Source organism: Cetorhinus maximus, chromosome 22, assembly GCF_964194155.1.
Source record: "Cetorhinus maximus chromosome 22, sCetMax3.hap1.1, whole genome shotgun sequence".
In the NCBI taxonomy this organism is placed as follows: Eukaryota; Metazoa; Chordata; class Chondrichthyes; order Lamniformes; family Cetorhinidae; genus Cetorhinus; species Cetorhinus maximus.
In genome coordinates, this window is record NC_135900.1 from 40,600,922 (window position 1) to 40,619,033 (window position 18,112).

At 41.3% G+C, this 18,112-nt stretch overlaps 1 protein-coding gene across 1 annotated transcript in view; it reads right to left on the reverse strand.

Annotated features, from left to right (window-relative positions):
- Positions 1–415: 415 nt before the first annotated feature.
- cecr2 (CECR2 histone acetyl-lysine reader) overlaps positions 416–18,112 on the reverse strand; it is a 144,893-nt gene continuing 127,196 nt past the window's right edge. Inside the window, exons 17-19 of the mRNA XM_078568158.1 lie at positions 14,977–16,495; positions 7,585–7,681; positions 416–531 (exon numbers count right to left, since the gene is read on the reverse strand). Coding sequence (XP_078424284.1) covers positions 526–531; positions 7,585–7,681; positions 14,977–16,495 — 1,622 coding nt within the window. The 3' untranslated portion in view covers positions 416–525. The remainder of the gene's footprint in view (positions 532–7,584; positions 7,682–14,976; positions 16,496–18,112) is intronic.

The window sequence follows — 18,112 nt, forward strand, 5'->3', positions numbered from 1 at the left end:
TCTGTGCATCAGTGCAGAATGATTTTCATGTCAACAATTTAGTGTAACAACTGTAACATTATAGAATAAACCGGGGGAAAAACTTACAAAATAGAAACAAAAGCTTGCAACCCTGCAACTAAACTACTGCATCACAAAAAACTGTGGCTGGATGTATTGGTAACAAGAATGGATTTCCACAGAAATCTTCCAAAATTATTCTCAGTTTGTTAAAAGGATGCTTGGGTATCTTACTGCAGTGCTACATCCATAAGATATTGCTTACTTAGTTGCTACCTGTTCATAGATACATTCAACAGACTAGAGAAAAAGGCATCATTTATTCTTGTAAACCAGTTTTAACCAAATCCCTACACAGATAGAAATGCTACAATTTAAAGTACATTTTTTACACCTGAGTTTCTCGTAATACCTATTTTTTTAAAAAAATGAAAAATTGCATCTACCCATTGAACTAGAACACTGAAATGCTGTCACAACAATGTCCTCTTAGATCTTGGCTCCACTTGCAATCATCCATCTTGCTCACTTCTGTGGAATAGAAAAGGACATCAGTGTTCTTTCAACCAATACAAATTAAGAATAGCTAACATGTCCTTCCAAGTAGCAGTTACAGTTCAAAAATATTCCTATGACTGTAGGTGGATTAAGGCCTGTTTAGTACTTTTATATAGCAGGTAAATCATTTCAGTTACATAGCATGCTATCAGAAATAATAAATTAAATGTCAAAGTAGAAAGGGGCAATAAATTTACTTGTCCTGGTCATTGTAGAAACTCACTGTAGTAATAGAGCAAATAAATAATTTAATATCTTCATTTATTTCTAATTTTAAAATACAATCTGCAATTTGGAGACCCATTGGCAATAACTCCTTTCTATAAAACTCTGGATTTTTGTGGCTTAATTTCATCCCTTCCTCAAGTCACAATCTCACCAAATCTATTATTGTTAAGACTGGGTCTTCATCAGTTTTGTGGTAAGGTTGTCATTAGCTTTAATTATGCAGTACAGAATGTAACAATAAAGTAAAAGCTGGTGCTCAAATTGATGAACAAATGATGCCATCACTAAATTAATCCAGTGCAGATACACTATTTTTAAAAAACATAGCCTGCTTCCAATAGCAGCAGAATTATTGCCAATACATTCCTTTCGGGGAGGGGGCGTGGGGGGAGGAGATGGTGAGCGAAGTATGGTACATTACCTCTTTGGATATTAATTGGCTAATTATTTTTGGGCCAGCCACGTGTCTAACATGTGCTGAAACTTATCACCACATTTAAGAGCCACCAAACCAAGCTACCTGGAAATCTTCTGTTTTGCTTTCCCAGTACATTTTCCTTTGAATGGAAAGCCTATCCCAAACAATCCGATTGCAACACTGACCACACTTTATTGGCTGTAAAGAACTTTGGGATGTCTTGCGCTCATGAAAGGTGCAAATAAACTCCAGTTTTTCTTTCCTACTTAGCAGAATTTAAAAATAAATCTTCAATACATAACTATCTGCACTTCCAAAAGATTATTCATTGCATATAAAGTGCTGCGGGATGCCCTGAGGATGTGGTAAGGCTCTAAGATCATAAGAAATAAGAGAAGTGGGCCATTCAACCCATTGAGAATGTGCTGCCATTCAGTAAGATCATGGTTGATCTGAATGTGGCCTTAACTCCACTTTCCTTCCTGCCCCTCAAAGCCCTTAGCTCCCTTGTTGATCGAAAATCTGTCTAACTCAGCCTTGAAATTATTCAATGATGCATCCTCCATGGCTCTCTGTCGAAGAGAAGTCCAAAGACTAACGACCCTCAGAGAAGAAATTCTTCCTCATCTCTGACTTGAATGGGAGAGCCCTTATATTTAAACTGTGTCCCCTAGTTCCTGACAAAGGGAAACATCTTCTCAGCATCCCCCTATCAAGCTCCTTCAGAATTCCAAGTTTCAATAAGGTGATTGATCATGCTTCTAAACTCCAATGAGTATAGAACCAACCTGCTAAAAGTATAAAAGTGAAGATGTTTTGCTACAGTCATATAGGGCATTGTTGAGACCACATCTGGAATGCTGTGTACAGTTTTGGTCTCCTCATTTAAGAAAGGATAAAAATGAGTTTAGAAGCAGTTCAGACAAGGTTCATTCGGCTGATTCCTGGGTTTAAGGAGTTATCTTAGGAGAAAAGTTGACACACGAACATACGAATTAGGGGCAGGAGTAGGCCATTCAGCCCCTCGAGCCGGCTCTGCCATTCAATAAGATCGTGGCTCAGCATGGGGGCGGAGGGGGGGGGTGATCATCTTATCAGAAAAGGTTGGACAGGCTGGGCCTGTATCCACTGGAGTTTAGAAGAATGAGAGGTGACCTTATTAAACATACAAGATCCTGAGAGGACTTGACAGGGCGGGTGCTGAGAGGATGTTTCTCCTTCTGGATGAGACTAGAATAAGTGACACAGTTTAAAAATAAGGGATCTCCTATTTAAGATGAAGATGAGGATAAGTTTTTACTCTGTGAGGGTCGTGAGTCTTTGGAACTCTTTTCCTCAGAGAGTGGAGGCAGGAGGTAGGCAGGAATGTGGAGTTGAGGCCACAATCAGATCAGCCACGATCTTATTGAATGGCGGATCTCTCTGAAATGCTACCAACGCAAGTATATCCTTCAAGTAAGGAGACCAAAATAGCACACAGTACTCTAGGTGCAGTCTTACTAATGCCCTGTACAGTTGTAGCAAGACTTCCCTACTTTTATACTCCATCCCATTGCAGTAAAGGCCAACATTCCATTTGCCTTCCGAACTATTTTCAGGATCTGCATGCTAACCTTTTGTGATTCATGTACAAGGACACCCAGATCCCCTCGAGCCACAACATTCCACAGTCTCTCTCCATTTAGCAAATATTCAGCTTTTCTATTCTTCCTGCCAAAGTGGACAACCTCACTTTTTCCCACATTACTCTCCATCTGCCAAATTTTTGCCCACTCACTTAACCTATTTAAATCCATTTACAGACGATTTTTTATCTTCCTTAACTTGCTTTTCTACCTATCTCTGTATCATCATCAAATTTGGCTGTAACACAGTTGGCCCCTTCATCCAAGTTATTAATGTAGATCACAAATAGTTGAGGCACCAGCACTGATCCCCAAGGCATTCTATTCATTACAGTTTGTCAACCTGAAAATGACCCATATATCCCCACTCTCTGCTGTTATATCACCCCCAAAAACCCAAGCTCTTTCCTTCTGCAGCAACCTTTTATGTGGAACCTTACTGAATGCCTTTTAGAAATCCAAATACACTCCACCTACTGGTTCCTCTTCATCCACCTTGCTTGTTACATCCTCAAAGAATTCCCTTTCACAAAACCATGTTGACTCTGCCTGTGTTCTAATTTCCTAAATATCCTGCTGCTACTTCCATAATAATGGATTCCATCATTTTCCCAATGACAGATGTTAAACTAACTGGCCTATATTTTCCTGCTTTCTGTCTTCCTCAAATAGTGGTGTTACACTTGGAAGTTTTCCAATCTGCTGGGACCTTTCCAGAATCTAGGGAATTTTGGAAGATTACAACCAATGCATTCACTATCTCTGCAGCCATTTTTTTTTTAAGACTCTAGGATGTAGGTCATCAGGTCCAGGGGATGTGCTAGCTTTTGGTCCCATTAGTTTTCCTAGTGCTTTTTCTCTAAGATTGTGATTGTTTTAATTTCCTTCCTCCCTTTTGCCTCTCAATTTTCTAGGAATCTTGGGATGCTTCTAAGTACCTTCTACTCTGAAGACAGATACAAAATAATTGTTCAAAGTCTCTGCCATTTCCTTGTTTTCCATTATTAATTTTTATTTTTCACCCTCTAATGAACCAACATTTGATTTAGCTCCTATTTTCATTTTTATATAATTGTAGAAGTTTTCACTGCCTGTTTTTATATTTATTGCTAGTTTTCTCTCATACTCCAAGTTCTTTAATATTGCTGAAAAGAGAGACATGTTGCCAAATCTTTTTGTCTTGCACTCATCAGGACAAAGGCAAGAATGCCAAATTTCAAACCACCACAGTAATTTATTCTACAGGAGAAAAGAGGGTTGATCATTTGGCATGTTGACTGATGGCTAATGTGTTGCCATAGAGAAAGCATGTATTTATATTTCTTACTAGTTTTATCTCATACTCCAATTTCTACCTCTTTGTTATTCTTTTAGACATCCATTGCAGGTTTCTAACAGTTTTCCAATCCTCTGAGCTACCACTAATCTTTGCAGTATTGTAACTCTTTTCTTTCAATTTGATACCATCCTTAACTTCCTTAGTTAGCCACGGATGGTGCATCTTTCTTGCTGAGTCCTTCTTTCTCATTGGAATATCTTTGTTGAGAGTTGTGAAATATCTCCTTAAATGTCTGCCACTGCATCTCTACTATCCTATCTTTTAGCCTATTTTCCCAATCCACTTTAGCCAACACTGTCTTTATACCTTTGGAATTGCCTTTATTTAAGCTTAAGACACTAGTTTTAGACCCACATTTCTCGCCCTCAAACTGAAGGTGAAATCCTATCATGTCACGATTGCTCCTACATTTTCTATGAGATCATTAATTAATCCTGTCCCATTACACATTACCAAATCTAAAATAACCTGCTCCCTGGTTGATTCCAGAATGTATTATTCTTAGAAGCCATTCAGAATACACTATATGAATTCATCCCACAAGTTACCTTTGCCGATTTGATTCGTCTAACCAATATGAAGATTAAATTCTCATAGGATTATTGCAGTATCTTTCTTACAAGCCTCCATTATTTATTGATGGATGTTCTGTCCTACAGTGTAGCCACAGTTAGGAGGCCTATAAAATACCAGTGATTCTTCTTTTGCGATTTCTTATCTCCACCCAAACTGATTCTGATTCTATAGCTTCATCTTCTGAACGAAGATCATTTCTCACTACTGTACTGATCATCCTTTATTAGCAGAGCTACCCCACCTCCTTTTCCTTTCTTCTTGTCCTTCTGTAATGTCAAATACCCTTGAATTTTCACTTTGCAACCGCTTCTCTATAATGGTTATATCATACTCATTTGTTTTTATTTGTGCTATCAATTCATCCATTTTGTTATGAATGCATGCTTGCATTCAAATAAAAATACTTTAATTCCACCTTTTTCCCAACTTTCCCGACTCTGACCATATGTGCTGGTACACTGTTAAAGTTGCACTCTCCGTCCCTTCCTGTCACACTCTGGTTCTCATTACCTGTATTGCTACCCTGCACAATTGCCTTGTCCTTTCTCATAACTTTTCGAATCCTACGCCCCCACCCCCACTATTTAGTTTAAAGTCCCTTCTACAGCCCTAGTTATACAATTTTACATATTTGTCAATCTCTCCTTAGCTGTTACTTATCCCTGACCTTCTATCTTGCTCCACCCTCTCTTTAACAGTATAAAATCCATCAAATTTCTACTTTTCTTTAGCTCTGAAAAAGAGTCATATGAACTCGACACTAACTCTGTTTCTCTTGCCTCAGGTGCTGCCAGACCTGCTGAGCTTTTCCAGCATTTTCTATTTTTATTTCAGATTTCCAGCATCCGCAGTATTTTGCTTTTATATATTATACAATTTTACAATGTGCCAGGACGTTGGTCCCAGCGCGGCTCAGGAGAAGGCCTCCCAATGGTACACCTTCTTTCCCTAGAACTGGTGCCATTGCCCCATGAGTCAAAACCTATTTGTCCCACACTAATCTTTGAGCCACACATTCAACTCTCTGATCTTATTTACCCTATGCCAATTTGTTTGTTGCTTAGGTAGTAATCCAGAGGTTTTGACCTTTGTTGTTCTGCTTTTTAATTAGCCCTTAAATGCTCATACTGCCTCAGCAGAACCTCTTTCTTACTCCTACCTATGTCATTGGTACCTATGTGGATCACGACAACTGGACCCTTCCCCTCCCATGCCAAGTTCCTCTCTAGTCCTGAGGGGATGTCCTTAACCCAGCTAACCAGGCAGGCAAACCCAGCCTTTGGGATGCATGCTGTCAGTTGCAGAGAACAGCATGCATCCTCCTAACTATACTGTCTCCTGCTACAACTACATTCCTTTTTACTCCCCCCACTTGAATGGCCCCCAGAACCATATTTGCTGGGATCAGTTTACTCATTCTCCCTGAAGTCCCTATTCTCATCTCACAAGCAGTAAGAATATCGTATTGTTGGGCAATTGCAAGGGCTGAGGTTCCTTCATCGCTACCTTCTGGATCCCCATATCTGCCTCTCTTACAGTCCCACCCATCTGTCCTTGACCACAGACCAAATCTGAATAATTTAGCCTAAAGGGTGTGAGTGCCCCCTGGAACAAAGTCTTCACGTAACTTTTCCCCTCCCTAATGCATTTTGGGAGGACTAACACGGCAAGGGAATACACAATGAATGGTAGGACCCTAGGAAGTACAGAGGATGAGAGGGACCTTGGTGTACATGTCCATAAATACCTGAAGGCAGCAGCACATAAGGTGGTTAAGAAGGCCATATGGGATGCTTGCCTTTATTAGCCGAGGCATAGAATAGAAGAGGTTATGTTGGAGCTGCATAAAATGCTAGTTAGGCCACAGCTGGAGTACTGGTGCAGTTCTGGTCGCCACACTATAGGAAGGATGTGATTGCACTGGAGAGGGTGCAGAGGAGATTCACAAGGATGTTGCCTGGGCTCGAGCGTTTCAGCTATGAAGAGAGACTGGGTAGGCTAGGGTTGTTTTCCTAGCAGAACAGAGATGGCTGACCAAGGGGCATAGATTTAAGATAAGGGGCAGGAGATTTAGAGGGGGTTTGAGGAAAAAGATTTTCACCCAGAGGGTGGTTGGAATCTGGAACACACTGTCTGAGGGGCTGGCCTCACAATATTTAAGAAGTATTTAGATGAGCACTTGAAATGCCACAGCATAGAGGGCTATGGGCCAAGTGCTGGAAAATAGATTAGAATGGATAGGTGCTTGATGGCTGGCACAGACACGATGGGCTGAAGGGCCTGTTTCTGTGCTGTATAACTCTATGACTCTAATGCATTGCAGTGTCCGAAGTTCAGACACCAGCTCATCAAGTCTGGAGCTCTAAGTAAATGTAAATTTTTCTTCCAAATGTTTAGCAATTATCGTTGGAATAGAGCTGAATAGGATCAGGATGATTTTATTCCCAAAACAGTTTAATAATCAGAAACAATTCCTTCATTTTCACATTCAACTAACATTTAAAATCACAAACACAGGAATTAACTCAATGCCCGGAATTCCAATCACATAAGAAAACCTGAGCCCTAAAATCAAATTCCCTTCATAAAGCCTTGGTGCCCATCTCTCCTCATATAAGATCCCATAAAAACCCATTCATTCGACCAAACATTTAGCCCTTCTCCTAATACTTCCTTCTTTGATGCAACATACTTCTTTGATTCTGCTTTCTGCTGTGGGCTGGTTTTCTATGTCAAGACTCCATATGACTGCATACTATTGAAATGTAATGAATATGGGATACAGTGAATAAAAATACCTCTGCTGTATTTCCAAACATTGTGAAAGATTCATTACTCACCTGATCAGCAAATGAAGTAGGCATCTTCTGCTCGACTTCCTTACCCATTTCTGCTCCTGACACTGATTTCTGATATGGGTGCTCCTGTACAGGCATTCTATTAAAACCAAGCAACATAGAACTCTTAATGCTTCCACACCACTTTGATAAATGAATATTTCCTGAATTCAAGGGAAGGAGACAGATGCATTCAGCAGTTGATGAGTGAACATTACTTTTTAAAAATACCAACAACTTTCTCCCAAACAGGCAATGTTAAGAGGCCATTTAAATCACAATTACAAAGGTCAGAGGGCTGCAAATTGCATTCTGAAATCATTATGTCCACAGTAGTCATTATCAACCACGCTAACATTGTGGATACTGCACAGGGGAAGGGAGCATCTGAAGAACGATTGACAATTGGGCAAGATATCACAACTGAGAAATTCATCCTACAATTGTATTAGAAAGATTTCCCCTTGGGAAATTAGAACCAACAAATCCCAGGCCTCTTGATAGTTTCTATTATTTTTATTCTAAAACTACTGTCTACATCTCGTTATAAATTTCTAAAATTTTGTGGATTAAAAAGTCTAGATTCTAAATACATGGTTCAGTATAACTACCACACAAGGCACTGAAACGCAATGACAAGAGCAAACACAGGGCTCTTGCCCCAGACTGGATAATTTTGTCAACACGGCTTCCAATTTCCACCCTTCCCTCACCTTCAGATTGTCCATCACCGAATCTTCCCTTTCTAGATTTATTTCCATTCGTGCCATAGGTTGTGAACCAATGGGCGAAATTGTCCGGTCCCGTTGGCGGTGGGTGTGATGGGGGGTGGCATGAGTGGACACTATCGCGAAAAGGCCAAAAATTGGTTTTATGCCATCATGAAACTAGTTTGTGATCGTCCACTTCACTCGTAAATGGCGGGCTGCGTTTCCTGCTGCTGCATGTCGGGAACCTAATTTCAATACTTTAGCATCTCATTATAAGTCCTGCTCACTGGAATCATTTCCCCTATGCTGGATCACCCGGGCAGGTCAGCGTGTTTCGCAACTGTACATCAGTGACATGTGCCTGGCGAGCGGCACTTCACTCGGGGCTTTGAGGTTTGTTTGTCTACCTTGCCTCGGGAAGCACTAGTGGTCATTAACACCAGGCTTTGCAGGCAGCACCACATCACTTTTAAGGGGGCTCATGGGCAGGTCTCTGCCTAACAATAAGGCAAGTGTGGTTTTTCAATGGTTGCAGGGCTAGGGCTTGCTTGGGGAAGGGGGAAGAAATGACTTCAGGCAAGGGAAGAGGCTGCAGGGTGAGGACTGTACTGAGGAAAGGGGGTATCCCAGGATGCGTGTGGGGGCACATGTTGATCTGTGCAAGTGGTGTCAAGATGGTGAGGGCTGAGGAGGCAGTCTCCAGAGATGAGGCCAGATAGAGATGAGAGGGTATGTGTGTGAGAATGGGTGGTGATGTCCCTTAAGTTGGCAGTGAGTGAGATGCCAATGAATGTGTGATGGGCTTGTGAGTGGGTGAGTTGAGATTGATTACGATAGTTGCATCAACCTGGCGTCACAAATGAGATCATTCATCCTCTTTCTGCATTGGATGGCTGACCTCTTGTGTACAGCGTTGGCACCGACATGCTTTGCCACTGCCTCCCAAGCCAGAGTGGCGAGACTGACGGGCCTCCTGCAGCCAGGGCAGGGGTACAGGACATCGTGGTGGACCTCCACCGCGTCTAATCCTAGGGATGCGTCACTGAATCGGGGTGGGGGGGGTGCTGCACTCTTCTTGGCTTTTGGAGCCATGTCTTCACCGGAGCAATCCTGGGCTGCAAGCATTGAGAGCTGTGCGCGCAGCTGCAGTTTAAATATGGTACCCAGCAAGAGGAAGTGGCGTGGTGTACATATCGGAGGCTGCAGAAATGGGTAAGGAAGTTGAGCAGAAGATGCCTACTTCATTTGCTGATCAGGTGAGCAGTCATTCTTTCACAATGTTTGGAAATACAGCAGAGGCATTTTTATTCACTGTATCCCATATTTATTACATTTCAATAGTATGCAATAGTGTTTCCTGTGGCTGCATAATTAATGAGACAGGATGGGGACGATATGGCGCGAAAACCTGCTATTGCGGCCAGCAGGTAAAATGTCTTTTTTCATGCCCGTTATTGCATTTAGTGCAAATTTGGGATAATTCTGTCCAGAGTCTACTATAAGCTCACTAAGTCCCATGGCCGCATTGCTTATATTTCTTCACACCCCAATTCCTGTGAGGACTCTATCCATTGTCCCAAGTTCATCTCTGTAGCTAAAGTTCTGACGATGCCATCTTCTATAATAGCACCTCTGGCCGACCCCTTTCTTCTCAAATAAGGGCTTCCCTCCACTGTGGTTGATAGGGCTCTCAACTGTGCCCATCCCATTTCCCACATTTCTGCCCTCACTCCTTCACCTACCCCTTAAGATTAATGATAGGGCTTCCCTAGTCCTCAGCTTCCACCCCTCCAGTCTCCACACTCAACAGACCATCCATCATCATTTCTGCAACCTCCAATGTGACGCCACCAAACAGATCTTGCCCGTTGCTTTCAGCATTTTGAAAGACCGCTTCTTCTGTGACAACCTGGTCCACACTTCAATGACCCCAAATACCCCTGTTTGGGCACCTTCCCATGCAAGCACAAGTAATGCAACACCTACTCTTTTACCTCCCTTCCCACCATCCAGTGACCCAAATATTCTTTCCAGATGAAGCAATGATTTACCTGTACCCTTTGAATTTAGTATACTGTATTCGTTGCTCACTAAGCAGTCTCCTCTACATTGGGGAGTCCAAATGCTGATTTGGTGATTGCCCTGTGGTACACCTCCCTTCAGTCTGCGAGCATGACCCTGGGTTTAAGATCACCTGACTTTTTTATTCTCCATCCTGCTCTCGTTCTGAGCTTCCTGTCCAGAGTCTCCCACACTGTTCTACTGAAGCACAATGTAAGCTCGAGGAATAGCACCTCATCTTTCGATTAGGCATTTTACAGCCATCTGGACTGAACCAGAGTTCAACAATTTCAAGTCATAACCACTGCTCCCATTTTTTGGGTCAGCAATTGATGGTAATGATTGTGCTTTTGTCATTTTCAGCTCCTCTAGACCCACCTTTTATTTGTTTACTTGTCCCCTACCACCTCCTTTGCTTTACGCCATCAGCCCTTTTGTCATTTAATCACATTTGCCTTTCGCCCTAACATAGACCTTTCCTTTTGTTCTTTCCTTCCTTTCTTTGTACTTGTGTAAACCTGTTATATTTCTAACTTTTTCCAGTTCAGATGAAGTATTGACTCGTTTCCTTCGTTTCCAGGATTTTCTGTTTTTATGTATTTTGCTTCCGTATCTTTTCTCACTCCAGAACAACTTCTGGAGATATCCTTAGAATCTCTCCTCTCTGACTCATCAAGTTCCCTTATGAGATTTCATCCATAGGGGCAGGGCCAGTGTTCACATGTTATACCTCTCTTCTTGACCTCTCCGCTACCAGACTGTTTTTTGGAGGCCAACTATCTCAGCCACAGGAGTTCCACAGGGTAGTGTCCTAGGCCCAATCATCTTCAGCTGCTTCAATTACCTTCCTTCCATTATGAAGTCAGGAGAAGTGGGGATGTTTACTAGTGATTGCAGAGAGTTCAGTTTTATTTACAAACCCTCAGATAGTGAAGCAGTCTATGTTTGCATGCAGCAAGACCCTGACAGCTTTCAGGCTTAAACTGATTAAGTGGCAAGTAACATTCATGCCACACAAGTACTGAGCAATGACCATCTCCAACAGGAGAAAGCCTAACCATCTTCTCTTGACATTCAATGGCATTATCACTGTGAATCCCCCACCATCAACATCTGAAGAGTTACTGTCAAGCAGAAAGTTAACAGGACCAGCCATATAAATATTATGGTTCCAAGAGCAGGTCTGAGGCTAGAAATTCTACAGCGAGTGACTCACCACCCACAGCCTTTCCACTATCTACAAGGCGCAAGTCAGGACTGTAATGGAATATGGTCCAGTTGGTTGGATATGTAATATTGCAAAATATGGCTCTTCATGGTCTATATGAATGGATCATAAGCACAGGAACCTTTAAAAGAAAAGTCTTTCCTCAATTATCAACTTTACACTTCAATATTACATATGCATTGCAAAATCCTGGAACTTCCAAACAGCACTGAGGAAGCACCTACACCACTTAAGAGACTTAAGAGGCTCACTACCACCTTCTCAAGGGCAATTAAGGATGGGCAATAAATACTGGCTTTACCAGTGATGGTCACATCCATTAAATTTAAAAAAATAAAATGAAATAATATTTTTCATTACATTCCTGAGAAGTTTAGATAGATGAAAATCTGTTAAGCACAACAACACATAGTTCTGGTTTACTCAGCACTCCTAAGACATTGTGGTTGATCACAGCATTTTCCAAGCTGGTCAATTGCAGGAACACTGGATTCTATTGAGTCATATACCAGTCTTCTGCACCACTATTCATTTTGATCACTTAATGCTTTGTTAAGCTCCAACTCAGTCCCGTAACTCTGTGCTCCTTGAAATCAGGAGAGTGTTTGGGAAGGTGAAATATGGTATGACATTTCTGTTCACCCCACACCCTCCCTCCATTCTTTCCTAAAGATATCCAAGTGTAGGATGGAAGAATTTCTCAGTAGTGACCCTCTGGTATTTTGCCCAGTTTACAGGCATTCTTTAGATCCTCCCTCTCCTTGTGCTTTATAATCACAATGTTAATGTTGTTGATAATGTCTCCTTTAGTGGAAGAAGAGAAGCATTACATTCCCTGTAGGGTAGAAAAAAGTTGATTTTTTACATTTATATTATACAGTTACACAACAGCTGGCAGCCTTCCTGTATCTCACCCAAGTCTTTATGTGTGAGCCTGAACAGGTGGGGTGGGGGAGGTGAAAGGGAAGAGAAGCCACAACCAAATCTCTTCTTATCTTCATCCAACATCTGCATGTGAGCTACTTCCAGTACAGGTCATCAGACGATGACAAGGAATTAAAGCCTTTGCTTAATTTTCCCCTCATTGTCCCAGGTAAACTAAAGGCTATTCCATATGGGATTATCTATTTCAGCAGAGACAAGGGACTCTACTGGCTCCTCAAGGTCTACATGAATGGATCATAAGCACAGGAACCTTTAAAAGAAAAGTCTTTCCTCAGTTATCAACTTTACACTTCAATAATACAAATGCAGACAGCTGCCTGCTCACGTTGCTCTGATGTGATAAATTGGGAATTGTGACTGTTGGCTTAGAGCAGAGGACCAGGTCCTCAGAAGGTGCTGGCACAGCACAGCATTTCCAAGTTTATTGCTCTGAACTAATTACTTCCAAAGGTGCTGGAGAATAACAAATGATATAGCAGAGAAGCAGACGATTTAGCCAATCATATCTCATCAATGTGATAACACAGGTCCGTTCTAGTCCTCACTGTTGTCTCTCTTCACGCAAGTTACCCAGATCTAGTATCAAGCACATCGTTTGCCAAAGCCTGTCCTGCATCAAACTGTAATGTGGTGCAGTATTATATGAAAAGCATGTGAGCATTCTCCTTTCCTGCACAGAACCATAAATCTCAAAACCACCTACAGCAATATTAAGAGTTTCAACACATATATACTGTTTCTCATCAAGAGTGTGAATGGGTGAAATAATTATTCAATATGGCAGGTAGAAATGGCTTTAATATCTTTTTTAAATGGCAAAATGAATTTGTAGTAAAAATTGCCCCAGCACAGTTTGAATTTAATAGGATGTTAAACTTCAAAATTTTGTTAAATTAGAAGCTCCAAGCTGTTTAATCACACTAAGTGACTGGGACTCAAAAAATAAACTTCTCACTGCAGTTCGAACAGCTCATTTTAACTTTTCACTATACAATAATTTTACTCAACAGTGGGGGAGTCTGAATTTGGGCTTCTTGTGGTGTTTTAACAGTTCCCTGTTAATTCCCTCTCATAAGGGGAACTGTGTAAGAGTATTATAAACACAAAGCATTGTTAGGTCTTATCTTGTCAGTAATACAAAGCCCAGCATTGTTTGGCAAGTTATGTTTCAAAATTTCTTTAATAAAAATTAACTGCGATAAATTTTGCATTTACAATGTGTATTTTTTAAACACAGGAACTTTATTTTATAAATATAGGTATTATTAAAAGAAGCCCAATCTAATTAAAGCATCTCAGACTTATCTTTAAGAAGTCTGTATTACTCTTATCTAAGAAAAGATACCACAAATCCTATCTTGTTATATTTTTAAATTTACATAGAATTATGTAGGATTACACAGAATATATGGCACAAACAGGCCAACCAGTCTACGCTGGTGTTTACGCTCCACTCAAGCCTCCCGTCTTTCTCAGTTAAATCTACCATCATAACCATTTATTCCCTTCTTCATATGTTTGTCTGGTCTCCCCTTAAATGCATCTATACTGTTTGCTTCAATATTTCCCTGTGCTAGTGAGTTCCACATTCTTACAACAATGTGTGTCAAGAAGTTTCTTTTGAATTCCCTACTGGATTTCTCGGTGATATCTTATATTGATGGCCTCTAGTTAAGCTATTCACAAGAAGAAATATTCTCTCTGTATCCACTCTATCAAAACCTTTCATAATTTTAACGACCTCTATTAGGTCACCCCTCAGCCTTCATTTTTCAAGAGAGAAGTGACCCAACTTGTCAATTCGTTGCTGATCTAAACTCATGCATTTCTGGTGTCATTATTGTAAATCTTCTCTGCAATCTCTTCAATGCCTCTATATCCTTTTTATAGGGTGACCAGAACTGCACGCAGTATTCTTAAAGTGTGGTCTAACCAAAGTTTGATACAGGTTTACCATAACTTTCCTTTTCAATTCTATCCCTCTAGAAATAAAACCTTGCGCTTGGTTTGATTTTTTTTATGACCTTGCTAACCTGTGGCGCAACTTTCAATGATTGATGCATCTGTACTCCGAGATCCCTTGGGATCCTCCATCCCCACCTAGAATTGCACCTTTCAAGTTTCCACCTCTCTATTCTTCCTATCCGAATGGACTACCTCACAGTTACCTGTGTTGAACTTCCTTTGCCAATTATTTGCCCAATTACAAGTTTAGTAAAGTCCTCCCATAATTTGTTGCAGTCCTCCTCAGTATTTAAATAGGCTAGACAGGCACAAGACCCACAATTATTTAATTGATTTGTATGTTTAATTAGAGTATTTTTAAGAAGCCAATTTAAAACTGTAAGCACGGCATACTGAATGGAGCTAGGCTTGCTAATTTTATTTTAGTTCTTAAAAACAAAGAATCACACATTCAAAGAAAAAAAACATGCAAGTCAGTTGTCTTACCCTCTTATAGTGTAAGGTTCTTCTGGTGGTCTAATTCCCTGTTGCTGCATCATCATATTATGATACTGACCCATTCTTTCATCAGATCGACTATACAAAGGCATTCTGGCTTGTGGCTGGCCATTTATCTGATGAGGTGGGATACGATGACGTGAAGTCCCCAACATGGAGTGAGGAGGTCGCCGAGTTGCATAAGGGTTTGTATTAAAAAGAGATGGAGACTGAGCAGAATAGACGGATGAATGCGAAAGAATACCATGGGGACCTTGGATCCCTGGATGCATTCCAGGTCCCCTGTATATCAGTCCGCTTGCAGGCTGTGCACTTTGTCTTTTAGCAGCAGCGTTATGACTGTCTAAATCCAGGATTTCCTTTGGACTTTCAGGCCTTTCCTGTTCTTTATTTAATTTTTCCTCTTTGATGGTGTGAGACATATTGTGGGTCCCCTGGCTCGTGTCTTTGTTTTCTTTAGAGTTTCCATTCATCCCTTCTTGCATTGCATTTGCTGATGTATGACTATCCGATGACCCCTCCGAACCCTGCACAGGAACGCCAGGTCCTGGTGTTTTCCCGTTTCCATTATGTACTGATAAATGGCCAGACTGCTGGAGATGATGACCTGTTGGTGATAGGCCCTGGGGCCAGTCCTCTGTAGGATAACCTTGCCCTTGAGAGTAAGTGTAATAATGAGGATGTTGATATTGGTGGTATGGTGATTGAATTTGTTGCTGGGAAGCATGATAGGGATAACATTGGACTTGGTGCTGATATGCAGGGTAGATCCCTGGTGGCAACTGCTGAGAAAAATTTGGATTAGGAAAAGGCTGCCGGGTCGTGAATGTCTGGGGTCCACCCATGTTTCTTCCAAAGGGTCTGCAACCACGAGCCATACCATACTGACCTGCAACCGAGTAGTCTGGGTTATGTCCATACTGTGTGTGCGTCAGCATTCCCATCATCCCAGGATTATTTCCATTATTTTTTCCCTGTTTGCCTTGTGCTAAAGTATTGGTATTTTTCACAGAATTCTGATTTGTGTTCAGCAAACTTGTAGAGGCCAATTGGTCTGAAGATTCAGTGTAATGTATGGAGTTGGGGACAGTTTGGTTGACCTGGTTATCATTCTGGTCCTTGACCTCAGCTTCATTTTGATTCTCAAAATTTTTCTCTCTGCCTACTCTGCCACCGAGTTTTTTATTATTCTTTGCCCTGCTCTTTGCAGCCCTTTTTTTTGAATCTGGAATTTGTTTGTTTGGCTCTTTTTGTGTCTTTACTACTGAACTACTAATATCTTTCAATTTAACGTTGTATGTGTCTTCCTCTTCAATATTGATGGATCTCAACCCATTACTTTGACTCTCACTTGTTCCTGGTTCAGTAAAATTGGCTGAATTCAGTTTGATGTCGCCTTCGGAGAGCTGTGGTGCTGTCTGTTCAGTAATTGTAGGCGAGATTCCCGAATCTTTGTATTGCTGTTTTTGCTCCCCACCGGTTGGCGTGTTTTTGATTGGCTCCGTCTCTGTTCAAGGATAAACAAATCACATTCAGTGACAGCTATTATCAAATTTAATATTTTTAATCTCAAGTCTTTTCAGGGAAGAGGTTGGGGTTAGGGAGAAGGGTAGATTGAACTAGTGGTGATCGCATCCCCTATCAATTGACCCTGGTCACACTGCTCAATAGGGAATGTTGTGCCAAATAATTTTAAAATGTTTATTTGGGTAAGAGGACAGCAATTGGGGGGGGGGGAAACGCAATTAATTTATATAAAAGCAAAACACTGCAGATTCTGGAGATCTGAAATAAGAAAGTGCTGGAAAAACTCAGGTCTGGTAGCATCTGTGGAGAGAGAAATAGAGTTAACTTTTCGAGTGCAATATGACTCCTCTTCGGAACTGGAGAGAGGTAGAAATGTGGTGAGTTTTATGCTGTTGAGAAAGGGTGAAGAGGCAGGTGGAGCAAAAGAGAAGGTCAGGGGTAGGTTAGGGAGCCGGGGAGATAAAATGACAAAGGTGTCATGGAACACAGGCAAATGATAGTATTAAAGACACATAGCTTGGTCAGAGTAGGTGTTAATAGCAGGATAAAGATGAGTGCTATCTAAAAGCAAAAACATGAGAACAAAATACTGGCACTAGGGGAAATAAAACTTAAAATGGAGGACAGAGGTTATGGTCTGAAGTAGTTGAACTCAATGTTGCATCCAGAAGGCTGTGAAGTACCTAATCATAAGATGAGGTGTTGTTCCTCCAGTCTGCGTGGGGCTTCACCGGAACACTGTAGCAAGCTGAGGATGGAAATGTGAGCAATAATATCCAGAGCAAGATGGTGAATTGAGATGGCAAACGACAGGAAGTTCAGGGTCACTTAACAGCCTCCCGGACTTTACATTGCAGTCAACAACTTCAGATCATGACCTCTCTCCTCTATCCCCACCCCCTTTCCAATCCCCTTTTTTCTAATAATTATTATATTTTTTATATATTTTTCTTTTCCCACCTATTTCTATTATTATTTTTAAATTTATTTCCATCCATTGTTTTATCTCTAACTTTTAGCCTATTTCGAACCCTTCCCCCCACCCCACACCCACTAGGGCTATCTGTACCTTGCTCGTCCTGCTTTCTACCCTTAATGTCACCATTAGCACACCCTTTAGCTAATATCACCACCATCGACATCCCTTTGTCTTTTTGTCAATGACATCTTTGGCAATCTCTCCTTTGCCTCCAACTATCACTAGCCTTCTATCCAGCTCTACCTGTCCCACCCCCCTTAAACAGCTTACATTTCACCACAATTCTATTTCTCTTCAGTTCTGATGAAGAGTCATACGGACTCGAAACATTAACTGTCTTCCTCTCCACAGAGGCTGTCAGACCTGCTGAGTTTTTCCAGCTATTTTTGTTTTTGTTAGGAAGTTCGGGGTCATGCTTGCAGACTGAATGAAGATGTTCCACAAAGCGGTCACCCACTCTGCGTTTAGTCTCCCTAACAGAGGAGACCACATTGGGAGCAGCGAATACAGTAGACCAAACTGAAAGAAGTGCAAGTGAATCGCTGCTTCACCTGGAAGGAGTGTTTGGGGCCCTGGACAGTGAGGAGGTGGGGCAAGTGTTACACCTCCTGCAATTGC